Source organism: Opisthorchis viverrini (assembly GCF_000715545.1).
Source record: "Opisthorchis viverrini unplaced genomic scaffold opera_v5_20, whole genome shotgun sequence".
NCBI lineage: Eukaryota > Metazoa > Platyhelminthes > Trematoda > Opisthorchiida > Opisthorchiidae > Opisthorchis > Opisthorchis viverrini.
The window spans coordinates 3,172,696-3,193,437 of record NW_008751676.1 but is presented as its reverse complement, the minus strand read 5'-3'; the positions used below and the strand labels follow the sequence as shown (position 1 = coordinate 3,193,437).

The following is a 20,742-nucleotide window of genomic DNA, read 5'->3' as shown; positions in this document are numbered from 1 at the left end:
CGATCAAATCTGACTGTTTATTGGAAACTTTGACTGGTTTCCCTGAAATGAATGTCATATTTCATAGGTTGCTGTTTGGTCATCCATGAAGGGATATTATACTTAAAGTAGGTAAAGAGGCCGATAAATCTTGCGGTAACCAATCACTTTAAACATAATGGTTAACCTTAGTTCTCGACGATGAACTTCAAATCTCATTTTAATTGCCGTCTTTTAAAGAGACTGTCTTTATGAAGTTCTTCTAATGTGTGTTCATGCTTTTTTAACATTAGTTTCTTGGACTTCGAAACTGTGTACACTTTTGAAAATGGCGCGCCCTTCACTGGAATTATGAATCGCACTTTCTGTTGTCATAGGTATACTCATCCACCTCAGCATTTCTCGGGGCAGATTCACGCACGATCAAGGAATAAGCTAGATTTTGTGAAAGAAATTAGGCAGCATTTGTTGAAAATTTGTTCAAATTTCATTCACCGTGCGACTGCAACCCGCGAACATGATAGAACTCAACACAAGATACAGGTACTATTTCAGTCACCAGGGTAGGAATGTTACGGTCATCTTGGAAAATTGTGTTGATCCGTGGATGATTTGGTAAACCGGTGGTCGGATCCAAACTCGGATGCTACATATCCTGTGAAGGACCGAGTTCGTCGCAATAAAATGCTGAGAAAGTGCGATTCATCTTATATAGATGCTTGCGAAGGCATTGTGGACTAAACAGGCGAAGGCTTTGAACCCTCTGATATGCACGTAATCCTCGATATATGGGCTACAACCCACACACCAAATTCATCCTTATCATCAACGTCATTATTATTATTATCACCATAATCACCACCATCATCATCATCACTGACAGCAACATCAGTGGAGAATACTGGTGTTTTACTGTTTTACACCCGTATCATTTTAACTGAGCAAAGCTTTATAACGGATAGAAGAAAGGTTAAACAGGGAGGTGATTTAAAGGTAGCTTACCGCAACCGACTGAAGTGCCTATATCTCCAACATTTAGTCAGCAAATCCGGATAGAAAATGACAACATGAGTGACACTGATATCGATTAGCCGCCATTTCGTCGTGTCTTCAGCCAGGCATCGGAAAGGTTACACAGACCCAATCCCGAAAGATGAACAACGCTGACTTTTCTCCTCACCTTTCATTTTCTTCTTCACTTTCATATTCTATCCACCTCCAGATTTGCGCCATTGCGAATTAGGCACAGAAAACACTGTTCTCATCAGGCGGGAACTTTAAATGCGTAACACATGGCAAATCCATCGTAGCTTGAATTGCTGGATGCAATCTTTTAGTTGTGTGGATTTTGCCACACAACAGACCCGTTTTCTGACCACTTCAGTGCATATTCGCTGGTTCAAATCTGAAAGGTTATTGGCAAAAACTCCGTAGATTTTTCACATTATCCGTCTCACAGCCGTACACCAATACAGGTTGCACTGTGATTTGATACCCAGTTGCTAGAATTACCCAAGGTAAGATAATTTGTACTCAATGCTGAGATGTCTATTCTCTTTTTTGAAGATAATGGTACTTCCTGGATTCTGATATTTGACCATAACTTTTGGGTTATTTCAACTCGTCCTTGGTGTTGGTGCGGAAATCTCTGCTTCACGGTGTTCTTGCTTATTCGATTTTTATCAAATGGCACTTTACTTGCAGCAGCTCTTGCAGTAAAGTCCCGTGCTTGAGTTTACCCTAGATTTGTAATCAGATCAACATCCACACACGTGTCGATAAAGTCCGAAGATTTCCGTGTTAGAAAGGAGCCACTGAATGAAAGCATAATTACCTACCGTTTAGATAAAGGCATCCCCAAGCTTGGGACAACATTTTTGCTAATGTAGTCTTGCCCGTACTCGGCTTTCCAACCATTATGATTCGCGGTGGGTTTTCACCAAAAGCGGCTCTTCCTTCAAACTAAATAAATGATTTCAGTTATAATAAATATATGCACGCAGGAATACTTACAAAAGATTCAAGGATTGCAGGATCAGACTGGATGACCAAATCATCTTGATTCATTTGTTTGGGTAACTCTCCCAACTTTGTCATTGTTTCCTGGAAAGGTAAAGTGGGGATAACTCACAAAATGAATGGGAAATTTTATGAAAGTTTATTGACAGTCCACTGCCGTTTTTGACTTGTTTAAAGACCAATCCTGCAGGCGCATTTCCTTATTTCAACTGGAGCTTTTTGGTACCTTAATGTTAAGCTTCCCCATCAATAATAAGATGCGCCTTTATTTACTGTTAACATGAGGTACAGAGGGGGCTTCAACTGAAGCCTCAACTTTCACGGAAGACCAACCATTAGTACTTGAAGGACGCTGTCAAAGAACTTGCATCAGTCATATCATGTTCCTTATAAAGAATAATAAAACTACATTTATATATCACCCGAATCAAACAATAAAACCACTTTTGCTGCAAAGTAGACTGAAAAACATTTAGAAAAGTTTAAAAAAGCATTCTTATAAACTAAGGAAGCTTCTTTCTGTCTCTCACGATCTGCATGTCGGGGGATGATTTACCATAACATGAGCTTTTTTATAGAAATTTCATGCTGGAACAGAGTTCTATTAAATAGATGAATGTCTCTGATGCCGACAATCATGCATACTGCAACTCTGCACATCGTCGCTTTGGATTTTGGTTTTGAGTGTCATGAAAATATTCATTGATCCTCAAAGCAACTGAGACTCACGGAGATAGCCCAACTGGCCTGAATTTGACAACAGTCCATATTTGCAAGGACCAATGTCGTTTGGAACGGCATTAACCACTGTCACTATGGTTACTATGGTTACTATAATGAATACTAATAATTGTCACGTAATATGACAGCTTTCACAAATAGTACTCTTCATCCCAAATCCACCCGTCGTAAAGTGACCGGATCCATCATTCTAATTATTGCCTTTTGGAAAGCTAGGAGTATTCACTGATCGCTGTTGAACAAACAATACAAACTTACACTCAAAACTAATGTCTTGTTATATTCTGCAACTTTTCCGTCTATCAACTTCGTTGCCAATTTCAAAAATCAGTTTTGCGAGTTGCTACGTGAGGTGCTTATTGCGCAGTCTAACTATAATGGTCAGCTAGACTGGCCTATAGGGGGTTAAAAGATTTGAACTGTGCTTTCATCAAATGAAGCTGATGTGCTCTTTCGGATGTGGCTATCCCACCCAGCTATCTTGACGGACTTCACAGCACAGCGTGCAATTTGCGTAAAACTGTCCATGTTGCTTTGCCATGTAAGACAAATAGAATGGAATTCGGATGCCGAAACTACTAATAGGCATAGCTCATTTAACACCCGTAAGTTGACGTTTTGGCACGTCTTGGCACGTATGAGAGCGGTTATCAAAGAATAACAATTCCAAAAACACTAACTGTTTCACTATCTTTGGATGGTTTATGTATGATGGTGGGTTACGTGTTTTGACGAGATTCTGATCAGGTTTTGGCCTCTTAACTTGCTTGGCCTCTTGCTGAAAACCCGTTTTACCCTAGCAATGTACGTCACTCTAATTCAAACTAACGATCGATATGGCACGCCAAAGCAGTCCCGTTATGTTCAACACTCGATGCCTTGAGTTCATGTCCTATGCACTTACGGTACTTTCTGAAGAATGCAGATTCAACTTGTCAGCGCTGCTCGAATATATCTTCAGAAAGCTTTGACCATGCTCCAAAAGTTAAGTTTGACCGCTGTTCAAGGCAATGACGAATAAAAAAACATTTTTATTCAATAGCCGTGTGAAAAAGCAACATTAGTCGTCGCGTCTGTCCACCGAATGCGATAACGCCGTTCAATCACACTGTGAACAGAGATGTGGATACACGCGGCCAAAAAATGAAGCTAAGGGGCCAGGTGGCAGCCTGCGTTGGATTAGTCGACAAAGTGTTCGGAGAGCACAATTTGGCATCTCCAGAATACACGCTGTTTCTTAAGTGGATAGATTAATTAACATATCTGATAAGGTCTCTTTCAAGTCACATTATGAACGTGCTGTCAGCTTTTAGGTGCCCAACAGTGTTAGGTAGTCTATGTGCATTTTTAGCACATATGTTTTTGTCAACATCGTACGCAAAACAAAACAAATTCAAGATCGCACGAATCAATAGGACCTTCAAGAAGTAAACTTGCTAAATTTAACTGTTTTGCTTAGCTGCAGATGGTTCTTACCTCTTGGTAAGAAAAATTTCTGAAGGTGATTTCACTTCTTGTTTTTTGAAACGAGGAAAAAGACAAGACAAGGAACAGCCACCGATTTAGAACATCCATATAGATGAGACGCTTGTTGTTCGGATGGAAGTCTATAATTTCATCTACATGGTAATCGCAGTGTCCGCTTCTATTGGCTGAATACAAAAAACAAGTACAGCATAGGTACTGCAATGCACTTTAGTAGGTTGAGTCAGTCTAATTGGTCGCCAGTTTCCGCGGAACAGTTCAAGCCTCTCCCAACTTATCATAACTCAAAAGGTCTGCTTTATTCGGCCCTCTTTACAGAATACACGCGCAGTTACCACAATAGTGAGGAAAGGATTTTTGTTCGTGAGTTTCGAAATGTCCATCTACGAGTATGGTCACATGGCATCCATATAATTGATACGCATCAAAAGGTAACAGCAAAGTTAGGGCTGAGTGCAAATTTAGGTAAAAATGTTCAATTAAGTCCAATGTATCGGCTACAAACTGTGTACCATGTGTACGTTGATTCCCGATGCGACAGAAACGATAGAAATTGGTTTTTTATCGTTAAAACCAAGCCGAATTTAATATGCTCTGTAAAAACGTTCAGTAAAACAGCACGAGAAGTACAAGGCAGCCGAAAATAAAATACCACTTACGTAAAAGCGTTCACTTGGAGTCAGTCGGCCATCAATCGTAATGATTGACTTCTGATCGTGCTTTGCTAAAAATCCCTCCACTTTTCCTTCTACGTTTTCATCGTAAAATTGAAAGTGTTTGTCTAAATTCTCCGGTAGCTCTTCATGACGTGTTAGCAAACGGCTTTTTGTTGCATCACTAATTTTTGGAAAATCTGGATGTCCATCTGGCGAGGGAATTGGAGATTGGGGAGTTGGGGTAGAAGTATCATAACTTGGCTTAGGATATAGTTTTCCATCAAGATGGTCAATTCGTATGTCCTCCCAACGGGTGCGCAAATCTTCGTTGGATATCTGTGTTTGGTTTACATGGATCAAGAGAAAAATGAGATGATCAAAAATCTTCACCGTAGAGTGCCCCTTAATGAGAGGACACCCTAACAACTTTGAAGAGAGACGAACTCATACTGTATGGCAATGTCACATCCAAGCAATAAACTATCGGTATTTTCAAATGATTGAAATATGCAAGTAAACAGACCACTTAATGCAGCAAGTTTTGTTCAAGGGTTTTTGCTGTTAATGTATTCTTTGTACAAAGGCATTGGCTACATGGATACCTCACTGCCTGTGATGTTTATGTGTGTAAAAACAACCAGGCGTAACAATAGCTTCGCTTCACACTAAATTTACACTCAGAAGGCAACATGGGCTCACAGGGGTAACAAATTTCCTGCAACATTCCCCTTCAGGTAACAAAGCCCGTGTTTTTCACACTGATTTCTCATATCATCTGTCACTTTCCTGAAACTGTTGCGTCACATGAGCAACTCGACCTTACATTTTTGTTTTAAACAGTTGCGAAATATCACGGAATGCGTTCGATGGTCAAATGCGAACGCTAAATTTGTAGAAAAAGCGTAACGCAATGGTGCAATCTCACGAACGTCAGCTGGATTGTTTCAAATAGCAATTAACTTCATTTGTAGGTGGGGAAGACGTGGTTAGCTGATAAAGTCTACGATAGAAATGCATCCTTATAATGGTTTAGTGACATCAAGGACATATGAATAACAATGATCGAACGTATTAAAAAAATTAGCCACTTGTTTATGCATAGTTACTTATAGTTAGCCACGGTCTGTAGAACGTTCCAACACAATAATATTCCTCTGAAGAATGCATTTAAAGAGTACACCAAGCAACGTTGCAGTAAACGCATCTTGAAAGATTTAACCCAGCACGTCTCGATATAGCATATACAAGGGTCTGTTGGAGGATATCGTTCTAGTAGATTGTTTCATTATGTTATTTGGTTAGTTTGAAGGATCCTATCCAAGTAATAAAACAAGGTATTTGGAACATCCATCTACTGTATTAGTAACAGGAAGACTTTCATATGTCACCAGTTACTTTAGGAGCACGCGGTTGGTTTTCAAGAGATGGACATCGAACTGTTCTAGGATCCTTAGTTGGCGTTTTTGCACTTCGTGGACGGACAATGCTGCATGTGAGTAAGTGCCGTTTGCTCTGTAGTTATTTGTGAACATTATGAACAAATATGAAGCAAATTTTCGTCATCAGCGAATGGAAAGTGACGGTTCACCTCTTCAGTGTATGTATGCGTTTTCAAGTTCCAAAAAATCATCCATCATTTTCTGTACAAGGAAATTTGCAGTTGAGATGAACACCTTGAATCAGTGCCACTTTTTATTAGTTGTTAAAGCAAGATGGGTGTTTCGCTTTCTTCCGCGTGTCAAGGTGTGCGCCGTTACCATGAACGTTAGTTTCGTTATTGTCATCCATTGTACTCAGATGTTACTGAGTTCTATAGAACTCAAACATACTATGTTTGACATTGTACTCAGATGTTACTGAGTTCTATAGAACTCAAACATAGCTATGTTTGAAATCAAACGTACATGCAGACTAGCGCAGATAGCTATCTTTTTTGCTTTTTATTGTAATCCATCCGCTAATTTGCCAAAATATTAGACTGTATAACTTAGTTATTTCAGAACTATAAAGTGTGATTTGCCGCCGGATTTTGTTGCTCTATTTTCTGTGTTACACTTAAATATTCGGATTACAATAACTCATCCTTATAATGTCACCACTCGCTTTTCTGACCACATCCAAGATGGTTGCTTTTGTAACCGTACGAACGTAATGAACATCCGCCCTAACCGCCAAGTCATCTACGTCTCAAGCTACAGATTAGCAGACGGGATTTAAGAACTTTTCTTTTGCATTATTTACCGACTAAATCTCGGCTGTTTCGATATATTCTCAATACACTGGTGTCTTTCACGCAGAGTGACCAATCAAATTAGGTATTGATCATCATGGGAACCTACGTTGAATTAATCCGTATACGCACCAAACGGACGATGCTGACTATTGAGCAGCAAGGTATTGTGGAAACAAACCCATCAGAATTATGTGAAAAGTCATAATAACCACAAAAAAACATATTTTGTTGAAGACTTGATTCATCGGGAAAAATACCGAGCTTTTTATCTAATTCCATCTATATTTTTATAATAAGGATGATTTATGTTTGTCTGGACAAATCATATTTATAACCGTTCCACTACACAAATTCATAAGTACCTGTGTATGCTGAGATGTAATGAGGGTAGAGGAGAAGGCAACAAGAGCTAACCCGACCTGATGAGATTTGAGGAAACTGAAAGTGTGATACCGAAAGATATTGAAGGCAGAAGTGTTAAAGTTTCTGAAACAAATGTACAAGACCCTGTGATGAAGAGTAACGGAGTGAAAAAGAAGTCAAACCGTTGAGAACGTCATTATGATGATAAATGAACTGCCCTAGCTGCACAAAAAGATGNCAGCACCGGCTTCAAAGAACCACTTTAGTTTTATACATTTAAGACAATTTAGCAGCCATATTCTTCGTTAGAAGCAAAATGCGTGATAAATTTACACTTTGACTTCTTATTTTTACTCTATGAATTATAGCTGGACTAGAAAATGTTTTTGCTAAATCCAAAATTAGCTACCAGAATAAGTAGTATCAACAGAGAATGAGGTTAATTCTGAGACACAGAACAAACCACTGTTGATTTTGTCCGTTTCATGATTCAACAAGTAGCGGGATTCGTTTGCTAGAAGTCTAGATTCAAACTCTACGCCCATGGCACAGCGTTTAATAGACTCTTAATAAATAAGAAAAGGCTACTAATAGGATTTTCAACGAGTTCTAATACTTGTTTCAAACTAGAAAACCAATTTGTAAGTCCCGTGTTACCTACAAGGGCGGTTTGCTCGGCCAGTATGCTAATGAATGCACTTCAGGTGTAAAAATTGGCGGTATAATCCATCAATCAAGAGCTGAAAAATATCGAAACATAAGATGACGTCACAAAAATACAAATTTGGTGCTGCTTCAAACCCAGAGGCGCCCAAAGATAACGGCCTTATTATACCTATGTCAATGCATAATGTCTCTAGAGGGGCATTATTTACAATGCCCGTAGATACTTTTAGTCGCTTATCAAAATACACTATTCATTTTTGGATTCATGATGAGTATTAATGCGAGTTCGACCTGAGATACCATAAAAACTGCGCGATACATGTTTTTACTTTAGACAACAACGTGAATTTTTCTAGTAAAGAGCCCAGTGAAGATTTCTCTGGGCAGCACGCTGATACCAGAAATAAGTAGAGAAATTAGTCATCCGGATTATTTTTAGATCTATGCTCAGTTTTGTGGACCTATATTTTGATTCTGAAATAGCTTTTTGGTTCTACTTCACACTTAACTTATTAAAGATTTTCTTTGGTTAATCTCGCAACATTTGCATTTTTCGGTTCTTGACCGAATACACACTATTTATAGGATAACCAATGAAGTGTTTTAAACGCGATTTAAACCAGGCACCCCTTAATTTAGATGGGATAATTTTCAACATATAACGCACAGCATCTTTGGCACTAAAAAGGTCATGCCTGATCATCAATGTTGCCGGTTGTCCAGAAGCCCGTCTTTTCCACTTTCTTTCCAATAAAACTTTTATGCAGTTTTACGACGTGTTGTTCATCGACAAATCCTTGAAAATGCACTTTTTTAATCCGCCTTAAAAATATTTTTCAGTAAACCAACGACCAATATTTTTTAAAAATTTTATTGTATTATTGCGGGTTAATGTAAATGGAGGCTATGAAGGCTAGTAATGCAGTATTGAACAAATGAGCACATTGTGCCACAAGAAAATCAATGAACTTTATGTTTTCCTGTAGGTGCAAGTAAATTGCAGACTAAAGCACATTTAACTTTTTGGAAAACACCAATAACGTTGCAGTTTATTACCAGTTTGACCCTCTGTTTCTTACCCACAGGGTGATGGATGTCGTGAAAAATAGTTGGGAAGAAGTCTGGTTGCGGGACAGTCGTCTTCGGCTAGGGTGATGGGAATTATTCTGACAATACTGGGGTTGGTATGCCCTCCGATGGCCTCACCAAACTTCAAGTTAATACAGCTCAGAAATTAGTTGTTTATCTGAATGAGTGGTGCCGTGCACTTATGGCATGTTGAGGAGAAAACGAATAAATATTGGTTCCTCCATATATAATTATGCTGCGTTGAAAACAGAACAAAAGGCTTTTTGACTGATTTTGAGTGACATATTACAAACAAACAACCAAACTCACCTGAATTTCAATGAGATGAGTGGGCCCATTTTCCAGGGAGAAAATGTAGTCCAATTGCTCACCAATCGTCATTGATCGTTCGCTGTGCGTTGGTATCCCGTCAATCACATATCCATTCTGTTTGCATTGTTCGGACTCCAGCTTAGTCTTAATAATGTCGAGCACTATTTCGTCTGACAGATCATTGCCTCCACGCAAAGTCTCATCGATCAAAATTCCCTGTTCTGTGGGTCTTGATAAGTGATACTGAACCAGTTCGCTGGCTGGAAATCTGAGGCTCAAATTTTAAAAAGTACCCTACCGTTAACCAATTCGCAACCGAACTGATCACAAAGTTGCTTTGCTAGAGTTGTTTTCCCTGTACATGGTTTCCCAATGACCATGAACCTTGGAACACTTGTTTTCTTCGGCTCCGAGATCTGGTCATCTGGAACAAGACCAATACATGCATCTCGCACTGGGCACTGATTATCGTCTTCTTCCTGATCCGTGCCGCATTGGCACTGCTAAATTCAGGTAATTAAAGTGACACTCTGACTAACCCCTCCCTCTACCGTGCACCCTTCGTTGGTTTCGAACATTAGGGCGGAACTGATGAATCGCTCGTCATTTTGACCATCTTTGCTATCGGTACGGAAACTGAAGGTGGTTGCGACCTTGATTTTCATCGGAATTTCAAGTGTGATATGGTGTTATAGTAACTGCAGCATCTAAAGTTAATATAATGTTATAGATTAAAAGCATTTTAGTTCCCATTCCACCAAGAGATCTGCCTTGATCTTGTAAAGTGTCCATGTGCTGACGACTCGTTCCGAGATGGACAAATTGAGGTCATTAATCGAGGCTTTCTTCGGCGTCCCGCTGGAACAAATGACTGACGTAGGTGATCGGTCGGGTTCTCACAGTGAATAGGTGTACACGAAGGTGTAAGGGGATGATATAGTAAAACCACAGCAGTTACAACGCTCTTTCACTGCGCCTTTCATCTTTTTTAAATTCTTAACTACCCACTGTACTTCTTCAAACCTTCCCAACATACATGGGTGGGGTTATAAGACTAAAGTGAACGGATGAAAGTATTGCTGCTTCAGTCAGAGCCTGGTTTAAGATCAGCAGAATTCTTACCAATATGGAAGCTTCGCTGCTTGGTAGGTGCTTGTGCCGGTGATCGGGATGATGATCGGGTCCCCTTAGAGTTAGATTAGTTGTCTGAATGGGGATAAGGGTTGGACATGAAGCTAAACGTGAGGTTAAGTTTCCGTGGGTCTTCCGATATAAAAGATTGAGCTCTCTGATCACCTAATAGTAATATTATCACTAGTCTTCAGTTTGCACCAGCATCATTCTTGAAGTGGTGAGAACCTTTTTGGGTGTTGATTTTTGGTATCGGTTAAGTAATACCGGGTTTTATTTAGAATTGAACAGCGTTCATCTCCAGAAACACCATGCACATTCATACTTTTGGTGATTGGCACAATTTTGTTTTTCGATTTATGGGTGCTAAATGAGAATTCTTTGAGCTTGCTCCCATCGCCGGAGTGTCCCCATTAACCTTCCGCTGGATTAGATGTGTTTTTTCTATCGTATGTAATCATCATGAAAGTCTAAATATTTCGGGCGCTTAACCACTGAAGAAGCTCGGGCCAGACTTTTGTTTTGTTCTGTTTTCATGGCAGAGAAACAATCGATAGATCTTAATTATTCAGTGATCGTTTTAGAGACAGGGTTTGGTTAATGTGGATTGCAAACGGCTGGGACCGGGATTGGATCCTGCGAGACTTTACAAAATGCCGACTAAGTAGTCTTCGGTGCAACATCCACACTGACCAAGTATGTTCTACTTGCCACACAACTGTGAAAACATTCCAAAGAAAAACATGAGGCCGTATTTAGCTTGAGATCGTTTAAACGTCATTTAATGTGCGCCGCAACAGCCGCTTTTGGGAAATCGAATTACATGGCCTCGGGTGGAAGCGGACTTAACGACGGTGTCAGGTCAGTCGTTGCCTATATTCTGCAGAGCGGTTACGCGGGGGCGTCCCTGTCAGGTTCCATGTTGTATGCTCTTTATGAAGCTTTCATTGTTAGCAGCATGTACATCGATTCAGCAAATAGAATTTCCGTTATTTTTTAGATTTTTGAAAGCTCTGTGAACCGCCCATGCTCCTCTTGCATTGGTGTGCCTACACTCTTTTAACGGGACAGGGTTCCTTACACAAATAGGGGAAGATTTTATTTGTATCAGCATCGAATTCACCTGGAACATTATGGTCTCTCTGCAATTTTACATCATCTCTCCATCGAAAACCAGCCATCCTCAATGCTTTCAAATTAGAGTTGCCAAGCTCTTGTCTTTACCTGTCTGGAATGACAGGATGGAAGAATGCGGGTGGATTTGCCCCTGTAATTCGGAAAACTAACATTCTCCCCATAGCCCTGTAGTATACAGTCACACATGGCTTAAACAATTTCATTTCGTTGATTTTCCCTGTAGGGAACTATTCTTCTAAGTGGTCTAACTTTACTCTTACAGTTCGCTCGAACGTAATTTGTATCTTATGTTTGAATCGAACCAGGTAAACCCGACCGGCAGTTACAAACAATTATTTCTACTGGGAGATCGCAGAGCCTTCTGGACCCACTGAGCTGAACGGAACCACTGGGAAAATCATGATGGTTTTACGTGTGGAAAGATGTTTCAGCACTTAACTGTTAAGCACCCCCCGCGTTTTGCGGCAGCCACCGCCGCTGCGCAGCTTAATCAAAACTAACGAGAATTGCACCAGGTTAGTTACGGACGGTGGTTTTCACTTCAGTTGCATGCATTTTTGGACGACGGATCCTTTTCAAGATCTTCATCCAAACTTTACATGTACGAAATATCGTTTAATTAGCAGGGTTTCTGTCTAAACGCGCTCCAAACTCGCCGTACGCGGCAATCAAATACAACACACTGGTTCAGGCATCGCTCCAGGCTCAAGAGCTTTTTTCGTTGGAAAAATTGTCGCGCTTTCGAGCGCAATTTCAAGAAACTTTACCAGTGCCTCCCGGATGGGGCATCAGCTTTTTCGAATAAATTGTTCCTTGTGCTCTAGAAGCAAAACAGTATATCGGCAAATGCGGATCTGATACGGAGTCGAAAGTTGCAAATTCCCTAACCAGAAATGGTACCAAAGCTCAATTCTCATCAAACCCAGTGAGAATATATTCCAGAAATATACGCGATATTGCCGGAAAGGCAAACCACCCGCGATAAGTTACATCATAAGTTAGGCAGATCGCGGGTCGTTCTTCGGGTGCATGGCGGAAATTTTCAGAATGCGCTATTATTTCATAAACCAATGACCTGGTATCAACGCGCTCCTTTTCCGCACCACTTCAGTATGCTTACGATTCACCGGATGTTCAAGTCAGGCAGACCTACGTTTGAGAGTAAATTCGTTTTGCACCCAGGACCGCGGTGTGGCAGTCAGAGAATGTTGAAACAGACGTCGCCTCAGGAGGTCGGGAACGTTTTGAGTTATTGAGAAAATTCTTGTAGACGCGTTCTATATGATCGCTCTGGTTACATGCTTTTGTTACACCGGGTTCCGGGTTCGGTGACCACCTGCCACCGGCTAGTTCCGGGTCAATAAGTCTCATCACCATACCGCGCACATACATGGAACGTCCCTTGAAGCACTGTGACCTTAAAGTGTAACCCCTCACGTAAGACGGATTCATCTGAAACATTCCATATTTACCGAACGTACTTATTTCTGCGGAAAGCTTGTCGCCAGGGAAGGGCTGAGTAACTCACTGGACGTGTCAACCTTTAACTGCGCAAACTCATGTCTTTCTACTGCATAAACTCAATGTGCAAGGCAAGCAAGGCGCATTACAACGCTGAATTGCAAGAGTTCTTTCACGCCGGGCCCCTTAGGTCGAATGTCGATTACACTTCCGAAGAATCTGCACTCAAGGCTCTCATTTGGAGTTAGTACTTTCAATCCTGATACGTACCGGAAGTCACGAGGCTAGACCCTCCAAGAAGTTACGATCTCGAATCCGGGAAAACCTGAGCCAGCTACCCCAAGGCGTGCAGTTGCTTGGCGGCGAGCTGGACGCCCAATCGATGCTATCCAACCAAGCTTTAAGTTTTTTGTCATACCGTTCGGTGAAGCCCTAAAGACTTCGTTGGTGCCTAAAAATGAGGAACTCCAGACGATATTTCCTCGCCACTTTTAAATCCTAACGATCAGATGTTGTGTCATCTGATATTTTCTCCATAGGAGATGAAGAGCCCTTGTAATTTTGGATCCCTACCCATGCCACCTAAGGTGTGATGATGTCTACTTCATTAATGACCACTATTTACGTCACCGTCTCCTTTCCAGGAAATTCCCATTAATCGCAGTCTCCATCAGCCATGCTCTTATTCTGACTGTAATATTATGATCATGCCTGACGGTATGCTACCCACTAGCTGAGAATGAATATTATTTAGGGTGCGTACGAGTTCTTTACCATTAGATATACAGCGCTGTGGGTTGGTTGTTTGTCTGGCCATCACCCGCTTGATGGCAGGCAAGGTTTTATCTTCCACTCACTTCCTGGCCACAGTTGTGGCGCTTCCTGTCGATTTCGTTGATGAAACATATTTTTGAGCGTCAAAATATTCAGCGGCCTTGCCTCACACAAACTATTTTTCCGCCATGTAGGTTGGACCAGCACACTCATCTTTAGACAGGACCATGCTGCATGAAACTCACGCAAAACTTTAACTGACGATGATCTCTGGGGTTCGCACTAGCATATTTTACACTGTGCTCGATTGCTTAGGTGACCCGGTTGATATGGGCATCCGGCGCCATTCGCTAATTTTTCCGACAATTTCATTTTACCGTCTTCGTCTCCGAGGTTTCGCGCATCGCTCACTCTGAATTTCACGGTTACAGAACTTGTTCGAGTTCCCAGGCGTAGCGTCTGCTCCATGAATGACGCCATTTCCGACACGTAAGGAATACATTTCGTTTCACACTGCAAGGGTCCGGAAAACATATCAATCTTCCTGACTGAGCAGACAGCGTAGTTGGATGATCCGGACCCCTTGGTCGTCAGGGGAGGTAAGAACCAAGTTTGCAATCCATTTCAAGCGGATTACGCACTCCACTGTTCTTGTTTAATTGCCCTGGGAGGTCAGACTTTCTCTTGTCGGGACAGTGGGTAGAATTACCAAACTAAACCTTCGCCCTAGTCAGTGCAACGTTATTATGCCGAGTTTCGACAACGTAATTTAAGTGTCCTGCGACTCTCTTACATGAAATGCGTGCATGCGATATGAACATCCGGGAAGTAGTTCCTCTCTTCTCCTGGTGGTCTCACAATTACAAGCCTACTGGTTAATTTAGCCTGCTCAAAGTACGGAGATTCCGAGATGCTGGACCCTCCGTGGTCAGGCGTGCATGCGATATGAACATCCGGGAAGTAGTTCCTCTCTTCTCCTGGTGGTCTCACAATTACAAGCCTACTGGTTAATTTAGCCTGCTCAAAGTACGGAGATTCCGAGATGCTGGACCCTCTCGTGGTCAGCGAATGTTACCTGTTGGAAAGCAGGCTTGAGACACAACCCTAGCGGTCATTCGACACTCACTACAGGTGAAAATAACGATACCTACAACATATGCTTACCCGAAATTCATGAGCCAGCAACCTCTGAAACAGAAGCTTAAAATCTGCACACAGTCAACCAGTGCAGTCTACTCTATTTTATCATATTCTGATGAGCGTTTTCAGCTTTGAGCTTCTTTTACGCCCTCAAAGTTATCAGTTGGCTTCAACATCGTTTATTACTTATCATCTTGCTGATGCTTCACAGCATTCGTCCCAAGCTCCGGAAATTATCGTTCACCCTGCTTAGTATGCTTATACAAACTTACACCAGAGATTTGATGACCAAGAATTGGAGTGAAGTAGCTGAAATTTATCGGCCCGAATTAGGCTGCGTGAAGTCGCTCATCGCAGTGAAAAGGTAGAAAACGCGCTGAAGTTGTATGCACACAATGGGTGGTTCTTTTAGGCGTCAGTTTTTGGTGCAGCCTCAAAGAGGCATCAAGTGGCGTCCGTTTTTGTCCGGGGTCCAGTAACACACTAAGGCGGTTGGTACCAAAAAGCTCGATCGCAGGGTGGTATAGAAGAAACGAAGCTTGACACCACCCCCCAAAAGGTATTAAAACGGGACGATAACTTATCGGTATTCACTTGGCTCTATATCGTAAACTGAGTGAAAACAAATGGTCGTAAACAAATGGTCCGTCTGGACGCGCAAGAGGATGAACACGGAAGGTCATTTTGCAGCAACATCCGTCACCACATGATACTGCAGATGGCCGACTTCATATATTATTACCTGAAGATGCCTTTGACTTTTTCGGTAGTACTGGCTCACTGAATTTCGCAAGTGAGAACGGAGTGGAGGTACAAAAATGTGAATGTCTCAGCCCAGAACCCAGTTTGCTCAAAACAATTCAGCCTTCTTATTGGAAAAACTAGCTAGAGTCCGTAGTACATTCAACTTTCAAAACAAGTTTGAAAGGTACGCTGAACGACGCATTTTCGTGTGTTCGATGACAATTTAGTACTTGTAGGGCTTCCATACATGACTTTGCAGTCAGTATTCAGCAGATACTGTGTTACTATTGGCCGGTTAGCCCATGATTTCAAAGAGTCAACGGTCATCTTGCTTCTGAAGCAACAACAAGCCACACCTTATGACCAGACACGTGTAAGGTAGCTTGTTTTGCCGTTAAAAAGCCCGAACGTGGGCATTAGGACAGAATTAGTGTCGTATTTTGCTCACCTCTACCTTGGAGATTGTTGATTCATCTTTAGGTTCGTGAGCTTATGCGGATTGATCTTGATGTATTGCAGATTTTGTCTACCCAGCGTCGCATTTGTGATACATGCTCAGGCTGGGTCTCTGACGCAGTAGCCGATGACTTCCCCGCAGTGGCGACAATTAAGTTGTTCCCTTACCCGCGCAGAGCCCTGACACAGCCACATCACTTTTGCCGCATAGCGTCAGTTGGCGCTTGAGGCCTATAATGGAGAGTCGTTTCCGATGACGATGCCCCATCAGGTCATTTAGGCTTTGGCACCACTCAGCATACCAGCAGAGGCCTTCGCAAATAGTTTGTCGGTTCGCCAACCGTGGACTTCTGAAATTCAGGGTAACAACCAAGAGTGCACAGGCTGTCGCCATGCAGTGGTTACATCATACTCCAGACCAATTCCTGCAAACGCCTGACTGCCGTTGTCGTGCACAATTGATTTTGGAGTCTCCGAATTTGGAATAATCGTCTGAGTTTCCGGATTGTGTCAGCATTTGGAAGACCGTCACCCAAAAACTTTTACCTGCATTCTTCAAACTCAGGTTCAAAAGTGTTGAGCGCCGACTGATAGTGCATAGTCAGTGTTAAGAAAAGAACTCAGCTTGGTATGCCTTCTTAGTGCTCTTTGTGAAACCATCTTACTCTGGCTGGTCGTAATTTCTTTGGTACGGTGATGTGTTCTAGAAGCAAAGGCCAGGAGTTACCCGTTATGTCGGTGAAAGAGGCATCCCGGTCTATCTTGGCACGTACGCGTTCATCAATCTTTGTGGTACTTGGTGACCTGCTGCAGCACAGGATTTTGATCACTATCCTAAAGGATCCTGTAAGAAGTCAGTGTGAGGGAATGAAGAGCGGCAAAAAACTATGCCTTTCGGCTAAGGATCCATGGCCATTGTGCTCCGGACTATCCTCTGCTTCTGGACATCTTTGGTCGGTTAGGTGAGGTAGTTTGTAGGCATGCCCTGTGGTTCAGCATAATGAATCCTGACATATTATCCAATCTACACAGTATTCCATTTCTTGACAGTTGATGTTACACGCCAAAATTTGGTTTTTTGGTCGAATATACTAGTTGGTCAATCATGATTGGTAATCAAGGTGAACTGATTCCTGTAGAGATTTTTGGGGGAAATATTTTGCGCAAAAACACAAACCCTTAAGAAACAGAGGGTTCGTTATTATAAATTACCTTGTCTTGTATCACAGCATCCGATTCATTGATTCGATGGGATTCTGTTGCATTTTTGCGGATTAACGGTTGATTCGAGGATCAAGACCTTTGCCCAAGCTTCTTGGTTCATGCTTCTTTTCGTCTTTCGACGACCTCCATCCCAGAAGGCACGAGCAAAAGGAATGTGCCGCGGGGCAGGAATACCCCAAGCGCAAGTTCTGGCATAAAGAGGCGCCTGAAAGTTCCTTGAACTGGGTACTTGCTGCATCGTGACCAGTCAACGCAGGAAGGTTATTCTGCACACCAGCCACCTAAAATTATCAAGACGGTTACCCAATAAGGGTGTGCACTCTGAGCTTAGAAATCTTACAACCGTGTCCCCGTCGAGTGGTGGTTAGGTCAACAGTGAAAAACTTGGTGGCCTCTCCAAATCAGCGATACTTTGCAGGAAAGATATCAATCGCGCCGAGACCCGTTTTGCAGTACACGGATTTAGGGCTGGCAACCATTTTTGTATCAGGTCGTTGGACGCGCCTACTGGGGTTACGTCTTCCCCGCGTTATGAATAAACAACTTGGTTGGTGCATCCAAGAGAGGCGGTTTGACCTAGGCCACTTAGAATATCTGGGAGTCCGTATGAGTAATATGGGGAAAAGTTCGCCAACTCATCCGGCGAATGCCTTTTGAGCCTAAGTTTTCACGGTGCAGGAAGAAAGACATGTTTGAAGTGAGTCAGATACCTCGATACGTTTTAGTATCTATCCTCATCGTCTGAATCGGTCCATTCTCACTGTGCACCAAATATGTTCGCTGAGCCTATTCAAATGACGGACGTATATCTCATCAATATGGGGATAATGTCAGTCTGCGTACAGCGTCTACATCCAATTGAAGGTCACCGGAAATTGAACCTCAGGGTTTTAATTCGTCTTGAAAAAGTCAGAATGGACTTGAAAGAACATCCGTAGATCAGTGACGAAGGCTGTTTCAAAATAAAGCCCCGGTGAACGCTAATATAGTTCGGCGTCAAATATGGGTGGATCAAGCCTGCTTTCATATGCAGTGTTCCGCCGAGTAGGAACGACCTTATCTACCATGGAATTTTCCTTTGAATCCTGTACGACTCAAGTTTGTGGGTCAGCGGGGCATGTGGGGCAGGATTGAATGCATTCGAGCTGTCGGAAAATACCCCAGTTGTTATTAGCCTTTCCTCTTAAGCTTGGGTTAATCAGCCATACATATGAGTATGTTCGTTACGCAAGAACGGGTTTGGGGATGCGTGGTGTTTTAAGGATATTAAGGTATTTGTGCTGAGGTGATTTAGGACGACGCCAGCACGCTGGTGGGGCGAATAAACTTGTAACTATCAAACGATAGTTTCTAGTTTTGCAGATTAACGTGACATTCGCTTAATTTCTGGCCGAGGATAGGTTGCCTTCTCCGAGTGGCTTACGAAACATCCGGAAGAAATGCTTCTCCAGTAAAGGCGACGCTTTCTTTAGGACCCTTAGACGGCTCTCGTCTAGGCCCGACGCGATGCAAACATTGTCCTGTGCAGGAGTAAACAAACGTGCCCCTCGGTGAAGACCACCTTGGTTAAACGCAGCTAACAGTTACGTTTTGTCACGATTGGGTGTGGCGAGACCGCTATGGAAGAATTACGGAGATGCACACTGTTCCCTTTTGATTTCAGATACCACTTCTGGGTCACCAGTGTGTTATTCATTTTTGTTTATCAAGGAGAACGCGGTTGGCTTATTTCGGTGACGGTGTCTCACGTATTTAAAAAGCATATTTATGCTTTTCTGGTAAAGGTCTAATATTTTGGTCTGTGTTCATATGTTCCGTTGGTGGATTTCTGAATTTCGACGGTTCCGCATTTCACGAAATACCAGTTCACCTTCTGTCTCCTGTAGTCAACTTTCTGGAAAATAATTGGGACCTCTTTCCCAGACGACGCCGAACCCTTTTAAGTATCTTGCGGTCCATCCAGCCGCGAGCTTCCTCAACTTGCTGGACAGTGGTCTACTGAGCCTGGTCTTACTTTACATTGATCTAGCATGATGCGCATTCCGGAGCAGTTTGAATGGCAGAAGTTTCAGATCCACGATTCAGGTTTGAAATCTCTGGCCTAGTAGCAGATGAAATCGAGAGTCAGCACGCAGTAGTCACCCTGCTCCAGTTGAGCTTTAATTATCACCTGATCAACGGAGTGTCTTTTGTGAAGGCTGAGTCACCAAACTGAACAACCCTACAAACATGCCAGCGGCAGTGAGGAGACGGGACGCGTGATTGTGTGCCAGCCAGAGGAAGGTCACTCTATCCACATACGCTTCTCCTGACGGCAGCAGATATCGTTTGTTCAGCGTTCAGAATGTAGCAAATGTAGATGGAACGCATCCGACAAACAGGTCTGAACAAGTTTTTAAGCACCTAAAATCCGGCCTGCGGATACAATGTGCATATCTTTTGGTATCGGGCGATATGGGCACCGTGCGTCTGTTTGCGTGGCCCTTCGTGGAAAGTAAACGGTGCGCCCCCATGCGCCAAATGTTCGGCTTATTGAGGCAAATGATTGAGGAGCAGTATCAAGTGGAACATTTGTCATGAACAATTAGGCCGCACAAATGTTCGCTGCAGGAGTCGTATTTGACTGTGACGTCATATTAAGCTACTCTTATATTAGAAATCTATCATGAATCACGTATGCATCATATAACATCCATATGTCTTGGCCAAACACACTCTCCAAACAGCTGGTATATACAGCTTTCCATGGCTCATGCGATCCATCAGCTCCAAACAGTCTGTCTGTTGATGAGACCTAATGTACGTCATGTAAGTCTCGTATTTCTTAAGAGACACAGTAATCAGGAATGTGAAATGGCCTTGTGTAAGAAGGCCATCCGCTGAAAGGCTCCCGTTTTAGAGTGACTGCTCCCAGTTGGTCAGCCACCTACCTCATGGTGATACCTAGATAATTTATCATATATCCCCTCTCATTTCAGGACCAAGGACCAAATAAACACTCTGAACGAAGAAGTTCATGCGCCACTCTGAAGAACATATGTACTCATCAGAACGACCAATACAACTCAACGTGTTATGTCGCTATTCAGGACCTCTTCTACGGTAGCGATGAACGGGCGCGCTCCGGCCCCG

At 42.4% G+C, this 20,742-nt stretch overlaps 1 protein-coding gene across 1 annotated transcript in view; it reads right to left on the bottom strand.

The window, feature by feature from the left end:
• Positions 1–10,208, bottom strand: part of T265_01856 (hypothetical protein) — a gene marked incomplete at both ends in the record, with an annotated part of 42,540 nt that extends 32,332 nt beyond the window's left edge. The window contains 6 exons of the mRNA XM_009165966.1: positions 1,818–1,941; positions 1,993–2,082; positions 4,884–5,216; positions 9,541–9,803; positions 9,842–10,043; positions 10,083–10,208. Of these exons, the coding sequence (XP_009164230.1) occupies positions 1,818–1,941; positions 1,993–2,082; positions 4,884–5,216; positions 9,541–9,803; positions 9,842–10,043; positions 10,083–10,208 (1,138 nt within the window). The remainder of the gene's footprint in view (positions 1–1,817; positions 1,942–1,992; positions 2,083–4,883; positions 5,217–9,540; positions 9,804–9,841; positions 10,044–10,082) is intronic.
• Positions 10,209–20,742: the final 10,534 nt, after the last annotated feature.